The 12,686-nt window shown below is 43.3% G+C and overlaps 1 protein-coding gene across 3 annotated transcripts in view; it reads right to left on the bottom strand.

Annotated features, from left to right (window-relative positions):
* prkcq (protein kinase C, theta) overlaps positions 1-12,686 on the bottom strand; it is a 148,118-nt gene that overhangs the window by 118,877 nt on the left and 16,555 nt on the right. For 2 of the 3 annotated variants that reach the window (XM_084049814.1, XM_084049815.1), the window contains exons 10-18: positions 12,336-12,468; positions 9,506-9,675; positions 7,978-8,151; positions 7,595-7,686; positions 7,411-7,473; positions 6,379-6,517; positions 5,998-6,186; positions 5,120-5,248; positions 3,037-4,389 (exon numbers count right to left, since the gene is read on the bottom strand). In XM_084049814.1, the coding sequence (XP_083905940.1) occupies positions 4,231-4,389; positions 5,120-5,248; positions 5,998-6,186; positions 6,379-6,517; positions 7,411-7,473; positions 7,595-7,686; positions 7,978-8,151; positions 9,506-9,675; positions 12,336-12,468 (1,248 nt within the window). In that variant the 3' untranslated portion in view covers positions 3,037-4,230. Of the gene's footprint in view, positions 1-3,036; positions 4,390-5,119; positions 5,249-5,997; positions 6,187-6,378; positions 6,518-7,410; positions 7,474-7,594; positions 7,687-7,977; positions 8,152-9,505; positions 9,676-12,335; positions 12,469-12,686 lie in introns of those variants that run through there. The other variant, XR_014600203.1, reaches the window with a different exon arrangement.

The following is a 12,686-nucleotide window of genomic DNA, read 5'->3' as shown; positions in this document are numbered from 1 at the left end:
CCTGTGTATTAACAGATTATGCCTTAAATTCAGGTAGTCTGTTTACAAATAGTTTGCCTATGCGTGCATTGCCCATGAATGTGTGTGTGTGTGTGTGTGTGTGTGTGTGTGTGTGTGTGTGTGTGTGTGTGTGTGTGTGTGTGTGTGTGTGTGTGTGTGTGTGTGTGTGTGTGTGTGTGAGTGAGTGAGTGAGTGAGTGAGTGAGTGAGTGAGTGAGTGAGTGAGTGAGTGAGCGAGCGAGCGAGCGAGCGAGCGAGCGAGCGTGCGTGTGTGTGTGTGTGTGTGTGTGTGTGTGTGAGTGAGTGAGTGTGTGTGTGTGTGTGTGTGTACGCGTGCGTGCCGTGCGCGGTTCTCTTGCCCATGTCTAGAGAGGATGTGTCATAATAAAATCAAGATCAAGAAATCTAATCTTAACTGAAAACCTCTATCAACATTAGACATCCTGCAATAAAAGCATCTGGTTCAGAGCACAGATTGGTCAAAGATAACAAAATAATTATATGTATATAATACAAAAGAATAATAACATTTCCAGCATGACTCACTTCCACTGACCACATCATAGTATATGACTCAGTAGTCATGTGGGGAGTGGGCTGTACAGGGGCTGTCCGGGAAACTCATGTTCAGTTGAAGTCCCTGCTCTCTGGGTTTCCTGCCTCTGAAATGTGGATTGTGTGCGCCCCCCTCAGGAGAAAAAGTGGAAAAACAGGCAAGTGGGATTGCAAGTGGGATCTGTAAAGTTGTTTTTGATTGATTGAATACTTTATTAACAATTTGCCAAAAAAAAGCACAGAAAGTACAGTTTGATAGGGGGTAGTTAGTTGATAGTTCTTCGGTCCGAGAAGATGCGACGCATTATGAGCTTGTAGATCAGCTATTTTCAAACATTTTAGTACTTTTACTTTTGGTACTTTAAGTACATTTTGATACCAATACTTTTGTACTTTTACTCAAGTACATTTTGAATTCCGGACTTTTACTTGTAACAGAGTATTTCTACAATGCAGTATTGATACTTTTACTTAAGTAAGAAATGTGAGTACTTTTCCCACTATAGGCTCTATTCACAGCAGCCATATTATGAAGACATTCACAGGTGTTACCAATGATACTAATGAAGGCTCTGTTCCATTCTGGTCAAACAGAGTCAGGGTGCTAAAATTGTGCATGTTGGCCCACTGGAAACACCAGTGGGTCTACAGTTGGGGTCCGTCCAGGGACCCTCATGGGCTTCCAAATGGCCCCTTACAGCTGTGTAACTCTGAGAGTGTACACATTTGGACCACCCACCTAAATTGAAGGAGAAGGAGCGACCTGCAGGAGTGGAGAGTGGAATTTCGGCACTACATCAACAGTCCTTCCATGCTGTTGTTTTCTGCACATCTTGACAGGTAGGCCTATGGGTAAGTAGGACTTCATTTTTACACTGACAGTTGACAGAACCAACACAGAACCAACAACCACTGACAGTTGACAGCGCCCCCGAGCCCAGGAACACTTTGACAACTTTGTCAAAGTGTTCCTGGGCTCGGGGGCGGGGCAAACTAATGTGTTCTCACTGAGCATAAACATAAGCAAATATCACGGAAGGCTCATAGCCTAGTTACAGTATGGGTTGCTTGTTTGCGGAGGAATTCATTTATTTATTTGTTCTGAACTCCAGGGACCACAGAGAGTTTCTGTCCTACCAGAATATTAATTGACCAATTCACCAGCCATCATTTAAATCCACTCAATGCATGTCAGTCATGATGGCGTCCTTATTTCCTTCAAAGGTGTTACCAATGATGACTAATAGGCTCTATTCACAGCAGCCATATTGTGAAGAAATTCACAGGTGTTACCAATGATACTAATGAAGGCTCTGTTCCATTCTGGTCAAACAGAGTCAGGGTGCTGATGTTGTGCATGTTGGCTCACTGGAAACACTCTGCTACACCAGTGGGTCTACAGTTGGGGTCCAGGGACCTTCATGGGCTTCCAAATGGCCCCTTACGGGTGTGTAACTCTAACTCTGAGAGTGTACAAATGGAACCAAATGGACCCGTAAGGGTCCATTTGGTTCCATTTGTACACTCTCAGAGTTATGGGGGTCGTGGAAACCACTGTGCTAGACTAAATGGAACGGAGCCTTCATTAGTATCATTGGGAACACCTGTGAAGGAAGTGATAATATGGCTGCTGTGCATAGAGCCTATTAAGGTTGTGTCCAAACAGAGTCAGAAGGAGGAAGCTGCCATTGTGCATGTTGGCTCACTGGATAGCCTATAGCCTGGTAAAGCCCCTCCCTCCGGAAAATCTCATTTCCATTTGATTTCAGGAATAAATTACAAATGAGATTCCCGGAGGGAGGGTTTACCAGGCTACACTGGATAGGCACTGCTAAGCTACAGCCTTGATTAATATAATTGGTAACACTTGTGAAGGAAGTAAGAAGTGGCCCAATTTCAAATATGGCTGCATTGCATCGTGCATAATCCAAGTGCATGGAACACGCATCTGAGGATCTGACCACTAGAATAATTACGTGGACACATGTGCAATTGTGCATGCAATTAAGTCAGTATCAGATGGAAAATCAGGGTAGCCTACCTGAGGTCCAGACTCAAGAGGACGCACATTAAGAAGCACATGCCTTATGTCTACTGGCTACTGTATATCCTTTGGGTATCTACATATTTGATAGGCAATGCAATTAAACGAACATCAACCTTTGTCAATGGCATATGTCTTTTCACATGCCGTTTTAAGCCATCTATCTTTGTGCAAAATCTCTGTGTGCCTGCATTGTGTGTGTAGGGCAGACCTATCTGACCTTCGCGTAGGCCTATCGAGAACTGTCCGATCGATCGACTTCAAACTTGGCATGGGTATCGCCGAGTACCCAACTCAGTGCGGGGCCTATGGGAAGTCAGTTGGATGGGTGGTTCAATCTTATGCCTCCGTATGCTGCCTAAATATCAATTCTTGAGTAATATGGTGATATAATCATCAAATCATCAATAAATAAATAAAACACAATCCATAACTGAATAGATTTTAAAACCCTATCCATAATTCATTTGTGAAGAGTGAGGACCAGTCTATAAATAGCCTAAGGCAGGTATTTATTGGCTTTTGACACAAACTGTCCGACTTCCCTTCTGTGCTGATGTCCAGCTCTGAACCAGAGCAACTTGTTTTATAAACAAAACACATTCCCCCAAATACTGTACACACACACACAGGGACAGATGTCTAAAAAAGTAGTTTGATTGTACCGGATACACAATGAAGAAACAATACAATCTACAGTTGCCTACAGTATATAGGTTCTGGACAACTCAGCAGAATCATTACATCAATCATAAAACTTCTGAGGTAAAATAAAGAGATATGTGTAAACATATAAACCCTTGCTACTGTACATCTCTAGTCATTTAAAATGACATTATGTTGACAGGATTGGACTATTATTTTATCATAACAGTGAACTATTCGGATTTAACAATAACTCTCAACAGTGGAAACAGTAGTCTCAGTATGCATCAAATGCACAAATAGTTCTTATTATTGTCCTACCGTCCAAAGCCTTTTTGTACGTCAAAATACACTGAATGTGTCCCTCCGTGTATTTTTGGGGAATCAACAAAACTCGTAATAGGCTCTATGCACAGCAGCCACATTGGAAAGAAATTGGGCCTCTTCCTTACTTCCTTCACAGGTGCTACCAATGATTCTGATGAAGGCTCTGTTCCATTTAGTGTAGGACAGTGGTTCTCAAACGTTTTAATTTCAAGGACTCCCATAACTCTCAGAGTTACACACCCGTAAGGGGCCATTTGGAACACCCTCAAGGAACCATGAGGGTCCATGGACCACACTTTGATATACCCACTGGTGTAGCAGAGTGTTTTCAGTGAGTCAGCATGCACAATATCGGCACCCTGACTTTGTTTGACCAGAATGTAACAGAGCCTTCATTAGAATCATTGGTAACACCTGTGAAGGAAGTAAGGAAGAGGCCCAATTTCCTTCCAATATGGCTGCTGTGCATGGAGCCTATTATACAGTTCATCTCCCGCTATTGTTCCAGGTCTTTCACTGAGCCAAGCGGTTGTTGCCACACAGTATGTAGATGTATTTTAGATCAGTCTCACAACATTCATGGTCTATATTGTCTCTGTTTGAAGTAAGTGGTTGTGGCTGGGTTGCTGGTAGGTTTTGGGGGGGCTCGTCATTAGGTGGTCATTGTCCTTTGGTTCGGGCCATCCCTGGGTTAACAAAGGAGAAGTTTTTGAACATGGTCTGGTCAACGCTGTTGATGAGGGTCCGGTCGGCACATGACAGCCTGGGCTTCTCGTTGATGAACTCCTTGTCAAAGTTACTGCAGTCGCTGGCCGACTTCTGTGATGGTGACAGAAATAATTCAATACATTAGTTGTGTTTGCAAGTTTTGTTGTGTGCACGTGTGTGTGTATATAGGAAAACACATGAATGCCCAGGTGCAGGACAAACAACAAATGGAAAAATAAAGTCTGCACAGCGGTAGAAAAAGCGCCACTATTTTTTTTTATTGCTGTCAATGTTTTGATTCGAAGATCTTCATCAGAAATTCCTTATGAAGCTCTTCAGATTGAAATGTTGACAGGAAAAGAAAATGGTGGAGCTTTTTCTACCGGTGCGCAGACTTTATTTTTTCTACACGTATGTAGACCTGTTCCCCTCTCTTCTCTGTCCTAAAATACACAAACTATTGCTTGTTTTACCTTTTACTGTAAAGTAGGGGTGAAACGAATAACTGATTAATCAATTAGTCGATCAACAGAAAATTTGACGATTTGATAATCGGTTTAGTTATGTATCCTGTAAAGAATCCTGATAGCTCATTTACAACTACCAAAATTTGAATGCTTGTTTTAACTGCATTTTAATAAAATTTAGTTAAATTTGTTATTACAAAATGTCTCTTTGGATTCAAATAACTCATGATGAGCCTTAGCCCAAATTTTGAAATGTATTAACTTATTTTACCATAATTCTATGGTTGAAATGAATTGCATGCAAAAATAATCAAATGAAATAGTGAACAGATGAATCGAAGTTAGTTATTACAGCTCTACTGCACAATTCTTACCACAGTTGGCTTGAAGGGTGGCTCCACCTGCCGTTTCTCCAGGGCATCCCAGTCAGTGTCTTTGAAGAAGTTGTGGTGCCTGATGTTACCATTCGCCCCTAGTCTCTGCTCTGGCTCCCGCTCAAACAACTAGAAGGTGCAAGGTGCAAAGGGGTTCTATTTAATGTCTAAATTAGTTATTAGACCAACTAGACCAGGGCTACTCAACTTACAGTAAGATGGCTCAGGGGCCACTCAGCAAAAAAACAAAAGTCCAAGGGCCGCAAGCTAAAAATGTCTGTCCTATTTTGCATTTTTCGATTTTGTAACACACTACACATTGTTATTGTTGTAAGAAACATATTCTTTTCACTGTACCTGTTTATTTTGTGTGTATGTCCAGTGGCGTCAGTTACAGCAAAAGCTAAGGTATGGCAAGGTTAGGGTTGCCAACTCCCAGAGATTGAAATAAGGGACACCTATCCTGTTTATCCTATTTGGGGGGTCGAAACCCCCAAAACCCCCGAAATGCATAGAAAACTATGATATAATGCATCGTTTATAACAGTTATAACACAATACAAACACAATGGTCTTACACCTGCATTAGGTTACTATTCATGATTATTATTATTTTTGGATCATGAAAGGCCGCAGAGACGCTGCGTTGGGGCTGCATGCAGCCCGCAGGCCGCGTGTTGAGTAGCGCTGAACTAGACCAATCAAAATGTTGTCGCCTGCTCCCTTTATAAGATGTATTACCTGGTGCATTATGTGCCCAACCACACCTCATTTTAAGACATGGGCACACGGGTGAGTGCAAATACTAATTTGGTAAAAAACGTGCATTTCTGTGCCGGTTTTGCGCTGGGGTGCAAGATTCGGGCCCAATGTCTGACCTTGACCAGGATGTCTTTGGCGTCCTTAGGTAGCCAGCTGGGGTACCGGGGGTCATCGGTTCGTATGGACTGAAACAGTTCCTCTTCGTCACGACCATGGAATGGAGATTGGCCAATCAGCATCTCATACAGCAGCACGCCAAAGGACCACCAGTCCACTGAGTTGTTGTACTTCTGACCCAGGAGAATCTGACACAAACACACAGTATACCAGTGATCTTAGTTCCAGAACATTATGTTCATTCATATCATGATCTTACTGTAGTTCTAGTGAGCATGATCTTCATAGCTCAGTGGTTGATCTCTGTAATGACATCTACTGTACAGTATATAATGGAAATCAGAGCTTCCGTTGTAACAGGGGAATGAACATGTGATCACCTCGGGGGCGATGTAGTCAGGGGTCCCGCAGAAAGTAGCGGTTTGCATGTCCTCTTGCATGTTCTCCTTACACATGCCAAAGTCCGCTATCTTTATATGACCCTCGGTGTCCAGCAGGACATTATCCAGCTTTAGATCTCTGCAAAGAAGAGGGGAAAGAAAAAAAGAATGGAAGGCAATGTCAATCTTTTTTAATCTTCAGTTTTCCTTGCCTGCGCCTGTTATCAGATCCAGTCCTATCTGATCCAGTTCTTTTTTCTGCCGGTTTTAGTTTTTTTACCCAATTTAGTTGTTATGCCAATTAATTCCTCCCCCACACACATTTCACGCTGTTGTATCCTACTGGCCCACCTGCCAGTGAGGAGCCCCCACCTGGAGTACATAGAGCTTCTCCTCCGTCCTACTCTTCCCGCCCAACACTCCCCCGCTGACAGGTGCCGCCCCAGCCCGTAGGAGTGCGTATAGTGACAAATATCACCTTCCCCGTCCGGCTTCCCTCCCCTGAACACGGGCCAATTGTGTTCGCATAGACGCTCAACAAAGCCGGATGCACCGTGGCGGATTCGAACCCCCCAGACTCTACGGTGTCGGGCAACTACTTCACCACTGTGCCACCAGAGCGCCCTATGTGTAGGGCTGTCACGATTACAAATTTTTAAGTTGACGATTAATTGTCATACAATTATAGTATTTAACGATTTTATTGTATTTTTGGCATTGAACATTGGAACATATGAATACAATTTTCAGAATGCCTTTAAAGCTTCATAATAAAACATGTAACTTAAATATACAAAGAAATTGCTGACATGTTTAATAATCTTCTACTAAATTTTTTTGAAAATAAATAGCTGCTATTTTTGCTTCTTTTTTTTGGACGATTATGCAAAATAACCCAGCCCAAGGTACCCTGATCCTGGGTACGGGGCTGGGTGGAGGGGACCCCCCAGTCTCAAATAATTGCGATTATATGATTATGTAATAATTGTGACAGGCCTACCTATGGGATCCAGTTCTGTGTGGTCAGCCTACCTGTAGATTATGCCTTTAGTATGCAGGAACTGGAGTCCGCAGACAATCTCGGCTGCGTAAAACCTGCAAAAACATATAGATGCCGAAAGAAGACGGACACAGAGTTGAGGCTTGAAGAATAAAGAGACAAAATTGAGAAGTGCTGGGCAGCTGACTATATCAAATATCTGATTGAACAGCGTACGTGGATCTGTGCACGTCGAACTTGCGGCTGCTCTGAATGTGGAACATGAGGTCGCCTCCGTTCAGGTACTCCATCACGAAGAAGAGGTTCTCCTGGAACACACAGCACCAGCACAGGTCAGGGAAAGTGGGTGGGTGGATGGACGATGTTGTAAGTGTTATGCTGGCTAAAAAGCATGTGTGCAGCATTGGTTCTCAAAGTGGGGGTCCGGGGATATATATTTTTTTAAAGCCAACATTTGTAACTCAAATCTTTGCCTCTGGGGGATCCTAGAAGAAAATGTTTTGAGATGGGGGTCCGTGGCCAAATACATATAATTTTGGGGGTCCTTGACAACCACTGGTCTACAGAACGTCTGTGCGGTCCGGACGTGGTCCATGTACCTTGGTCTGGAAGGTGCAGTAGAGGTGTGTGAGGAAGGGGTGCTCCCACGCCAGGGAGAGGACTCTCCTCTCCACCATGGTGCACTCCACGTCGTCGTCCATCAGGACCACGTCCTTCTTCAGAGCCTTCACTGCAAAGAACTCACCTGAGCTCTTCAGCTCTGCTAGAAACACCTGGGAACACGCATGCACACACACACACACACACACACACACACACACACACACACACACACACACACACACACACACACACACACACACACACACACACACACACACACACCCACACGCACACGCACACGCACACACAATGCATGTTTTGAAAACTACTGCAGCTGTTGACGCACTCCTTTCTCTCTGTAAGAGGCGAGATGTCTAGATGAGTGTGCGTGTGTGCGTATGCGAGTGTGTCCGGGAATAAGCGGGCAAACCGCTGGACCAATAGGCACCAAATGTATTGCGCACACTGCCAGTAGGTGAGTAGGCCAAGGAAGTACCTCCACGCATTTGTTTTATAAATATGATTTGTATCGTTTGAAATATTTAACTTTAGTTATATAAAGGAAGTCAATGGGTGTTAGATCGGGCTGGAGTCATACATCATACTGTAGATCAGTGCTTCTCAAACTTTCTAATTTCAAGGACCCCCATAACTCTGAGAGTGTACAAATGGAACCAAATGGACCTATTTTTTTGCCTGATAGGTTGTCCCTCGAGATCTCATCCCTTACTTGATTTTAACGCCTTATTGATGCTGTCATGCATCATAAGCATCGAAGCCATTGACGGCAGGTTGTCTGTTTCAAACTCATTGACATCTCATACAGTAAGTATTAGAAAGGCATGCAGTATTAGGATAATAGGATTAGTGGTGGCGACACAGTTAAACCAAACCCTCAGTGTTCACATTATCTATTTATAACTCTGAGTGTACACTCTCAGAGTTAAATGAACATAGGACTTTACTGCATAAGCACAAGAATGGGGAATTGTGGAGTGTGTATAGACTGTGACATACAGCATTGGTTCTCAAAGTGGGGTCCGGGGACCCCCAGGGGTCCTTGGGGGCGTTCCAGGGGGTCCCCAGCAAAATGTGTTAATATAGCATCACAATCATTTGAACCACTTTAACCTTTTATACTTTGGCTATTCAAAAATAGCAGATATACAAGCGCATAGTGCGGCACCGAGTGCCGCACTATGAGCTTGTAGATCTGCTATTTTTTTTAAATCGTGAAAATGTGCGCAAATCTTTCAATATATATTTTTTAAAGCATTTGTAAGTCAAATCTTTGCTTTTGGGGGTCCCTGGAACAAAATATTTTGAGATGGGGGGGGGTCCGCGGCCAAATATCATTTTGGTGGTCCTTGACATGAAAAAGTTTGAGAACCACTGACATACAGTATGCTATGATCATTCTCCCTAATCCTCACATACTTCTCTCTATACATTTTTACTGTTCCTCTGTTGCATCGGGCGCGCCCTCTGCTCTTTCTCTTTGTCTGTGCAGTACAGTAACAGTACCTTGCCAAAGCTGCCTTTGCCCAGCATCTTGTGCAGGATGAAGTTGTCGATGTTGAACTTGTGTTCCTTTCTGGGTACCGCGTAGAGGGGTTCTTCTTCAGGCTCCTCCTCCTCCTCGGTGACGGGCATGCTGTCATCCGCAGGACTGTCCCACGCTATACCCTGCACCTCTGATTAGAGAAGAATGGAGGGTCACGGCTCATTTATACATCATATGCCCTATACAGTATATCTCTGCTGTCCGGCAGAAACCGGCTAACTCCAAAATGGACCTCCAAGCTCACAATGAGGTTGGAGGTCAAAAGGGGGTGGAGCCTGGAGTCAGCAAAACCAGCTAACTCCGAGTTAGCTGGTTTAGCAGAAAGTTTGAGGATCCAATGGAGTTAGCTGGTTTTGTCAGAGGCATGTTTTAATGCTTTTCATTGGTTCAATATTTTTTTTACCAACACACAGACGTAAAGGGTGTTCAATGGCCCTGATTTATGGAAACAAATGCAAAAGCGTCAAAATGGAGTTGGCTGGTTAGGTATGATGATGATATACATTAATATATTGATTCCTAAAGGGGAAATTCACATTTTCACCAGCACAGACACATCCAAATAGCGATATTAACATTACAACAGACAAAGCATTGGGGGGCTGCCCTGTTTTTTAAAATGATATCATCTTTATCATACTTCTGGCTTAAAGTAGCAACAGATGTGCTACATTTATGTTATGACCTTTGTTTGACACCGCTCTGTAGCATAGGCTTGCATATCATTGCTGTGAGGCAGAAACCTTGTATCTCCATATTTTAAGTTTAACATTTTTTTCGCAAATGAATGCCCTACTTTGTCACACTGCAGTGTAACACAAAAGTAGCAAAAATATCCGATCTACAAGCTCACAGCGCTTCACAATGCACAGCGTTGTGAGCTTGCATTGCTATTTTCGCGACACACTTTTTATTTCTGTGTGAAAATTGGTTAAGTGCGGTGTGCGTTTTATAAACAATGAACCAATGGAAAAGTATTAACAAGAGCTTGTGACTAAATAACTGCCTTGGATCCATTGGAACACAGTAACAGTTTTGGACATACAAGGTTTTCAACCGACAGCGATAATATACGGTACTGTATGCGTTGCTGCATGGAATCCATTGTTTCTCCTTGTTAATTTGGCTCAAATGCAACGCATTTCCAAACAGCACTCATGTTGTTTTCTGGCCATTCTAGACAAAGGTTAAGCCAGATCACAGTGTGAGTGCCTCATATTTATGGCTCAAAACCATTTGCAGAGGCTCAGCACACTTGTAAACTATAGCAAGTTCACACACACACACAAACACACACACACACACACACACACACACACACACACACACACACACACACACACACACACACACACACACACACACACACACACACACACACACACTGTAACTCTGCAACCGCTATTTTCAAGTGAAGCAAACAATATGAGTCGAGTGAGGAGAGCTGGTCGGTGGTGTAAAGTTACTTAGTACATTTACTCAAGTACAGTACTTAAGTACAGGTTTTGAGGTATTTTTTTCTTTACTATGCATGAGTACTTTTACTTTTTTTAATTTATTTTTATTTAGAGTAGCCAATAATTTTTTAGCCCCCTTTTCTCCCCAATTTAGTCGTTATACCAATTAATTCCTCCCCAAACACGCACGTTGTCACTTGCTGTCGTATGTATCCTACTGACTCACATGCCAGTGAGGGGCCCCGACCGGGAGGATGTAGACTGTAGAGCCTTCGTTCTACTCCTCCCGCCCAACACTCCCCGCTGACAGGTGCCGCCCCCAGCCCGTAGGAGTACATGCAATGACTAATATCACCATCTCCGCACGCTTCTCTCCCCCGAACACGGGCCAATTGTGTTCGTATAGGCGCTCGACAAAGCCGGATGCACCCGGTGCATTTGAACCCACAACCTCCGTGGTGGTGGGCAGGGACTTTACCACTACGCCCCTCGAGCCCTCTCTTTTTTAAAGTATATATTGATTTTACTCAAGTAAATGTTGAATACAGGATTTACTTGTAACAGAGTATTTCTACATTGTGGTATTGATACTTTTACTTAAGTAAATAATGTGAGTACTTCGTCCCCCACTGCATGAGAGCAGTGAGTGAAGTGGGGCTGCTACATGTGGGCAACTGTGTGTGTGTGTGTGTGTGTGTGTGTGTGTGTGTGTGTGTGTGTGTGTGTGTGTGTGTGTGTGTGTGTGTGTGTGTGTGTGTGTGTGTGTGTGTGTGTGTGTGTGTGTGTGTGTGTGTGTGTGTGTGTGTGTGTGTGTGTGTGTGTGTGCGCACGCGCGCGCGCGAGTGTGATCTGCTGATGTGTTTTCATCCAGGGTTAGATTTGTAAAAAAAAGGGCTTAAATATATAGGGCTTACATTTTCTTAAGCCCTACTGTATGTTTGTATGACAACAAATAGCAAAAATAGCCAAGCTCAAAACGCATCGCAATGCTTAAAATATACATGAAAAGGTTTTGAAAATGTGGCCAAAATAACGACACCAGGATGAATGTATAACGTGCATTTTTAATTCAATTGTAAAATTATGATATTTGTGTCATAAATATCAAACATATGCACCTTTACTGCCAGAATACAAACATACTGACTTTACTGTAAGTCTACATTTCCCCAAAAGAAATGCATGTATTTAATTCAGTTTGACCAGATGCAGGGATAAAACCCCCCAGTCCCCCGTCGATAAAAATGAATGACCAAAGGGGGGATATGAAAGCTAAAAGCAGAGGCATGCCCCCCATCCCCACCTCAGCAAATGAACCTTGGTTTCATCTCACCTTTGCGGGGTGCAGGGGTTGCTGTTTTAGGTAAGCCCATCACTAACCCTGACGGGGCACGGACAACACCCGCCTGGCCCACACCTACTGGCCCCTCCCGACCGGTCGTCTCTGGGTCTCTGGAAGTCTTAGCCTGCAGTATAAGAGAATTGCATGCTAGTAGCGGTTTTGTAAAGTAACGTAAAGTACATTTACTCAAGTACTGTACTTAAATACAATGTTGAGGTACTTTTACTTTACTGGAGCATTTCCAATTGTCTATACTTTTACTTCTACTCCACTACATCTCAGAGGCAAATATTGTACTTTTACTCCACTACAATTATTTGAAAACTTCAGTTACTAGTTACT

Source organism: Gymnoscopelus microlampas (assembly GCF_963454915.1).
Source record: "Gymnoscopelus microlampas genome assembly, chromosome: 23".
In the NCBI taxonomy this organism is placed as follows: Eukaryota; Metazoa; Chordata; class Actinopteri; order Myctophiformes; family Myctophidae; genus Gymnoscopelus; species Gymnoscopelus microlampas.
This window is presented reverse-complemented; position numbering and strand designations above follow the sequence as displayed.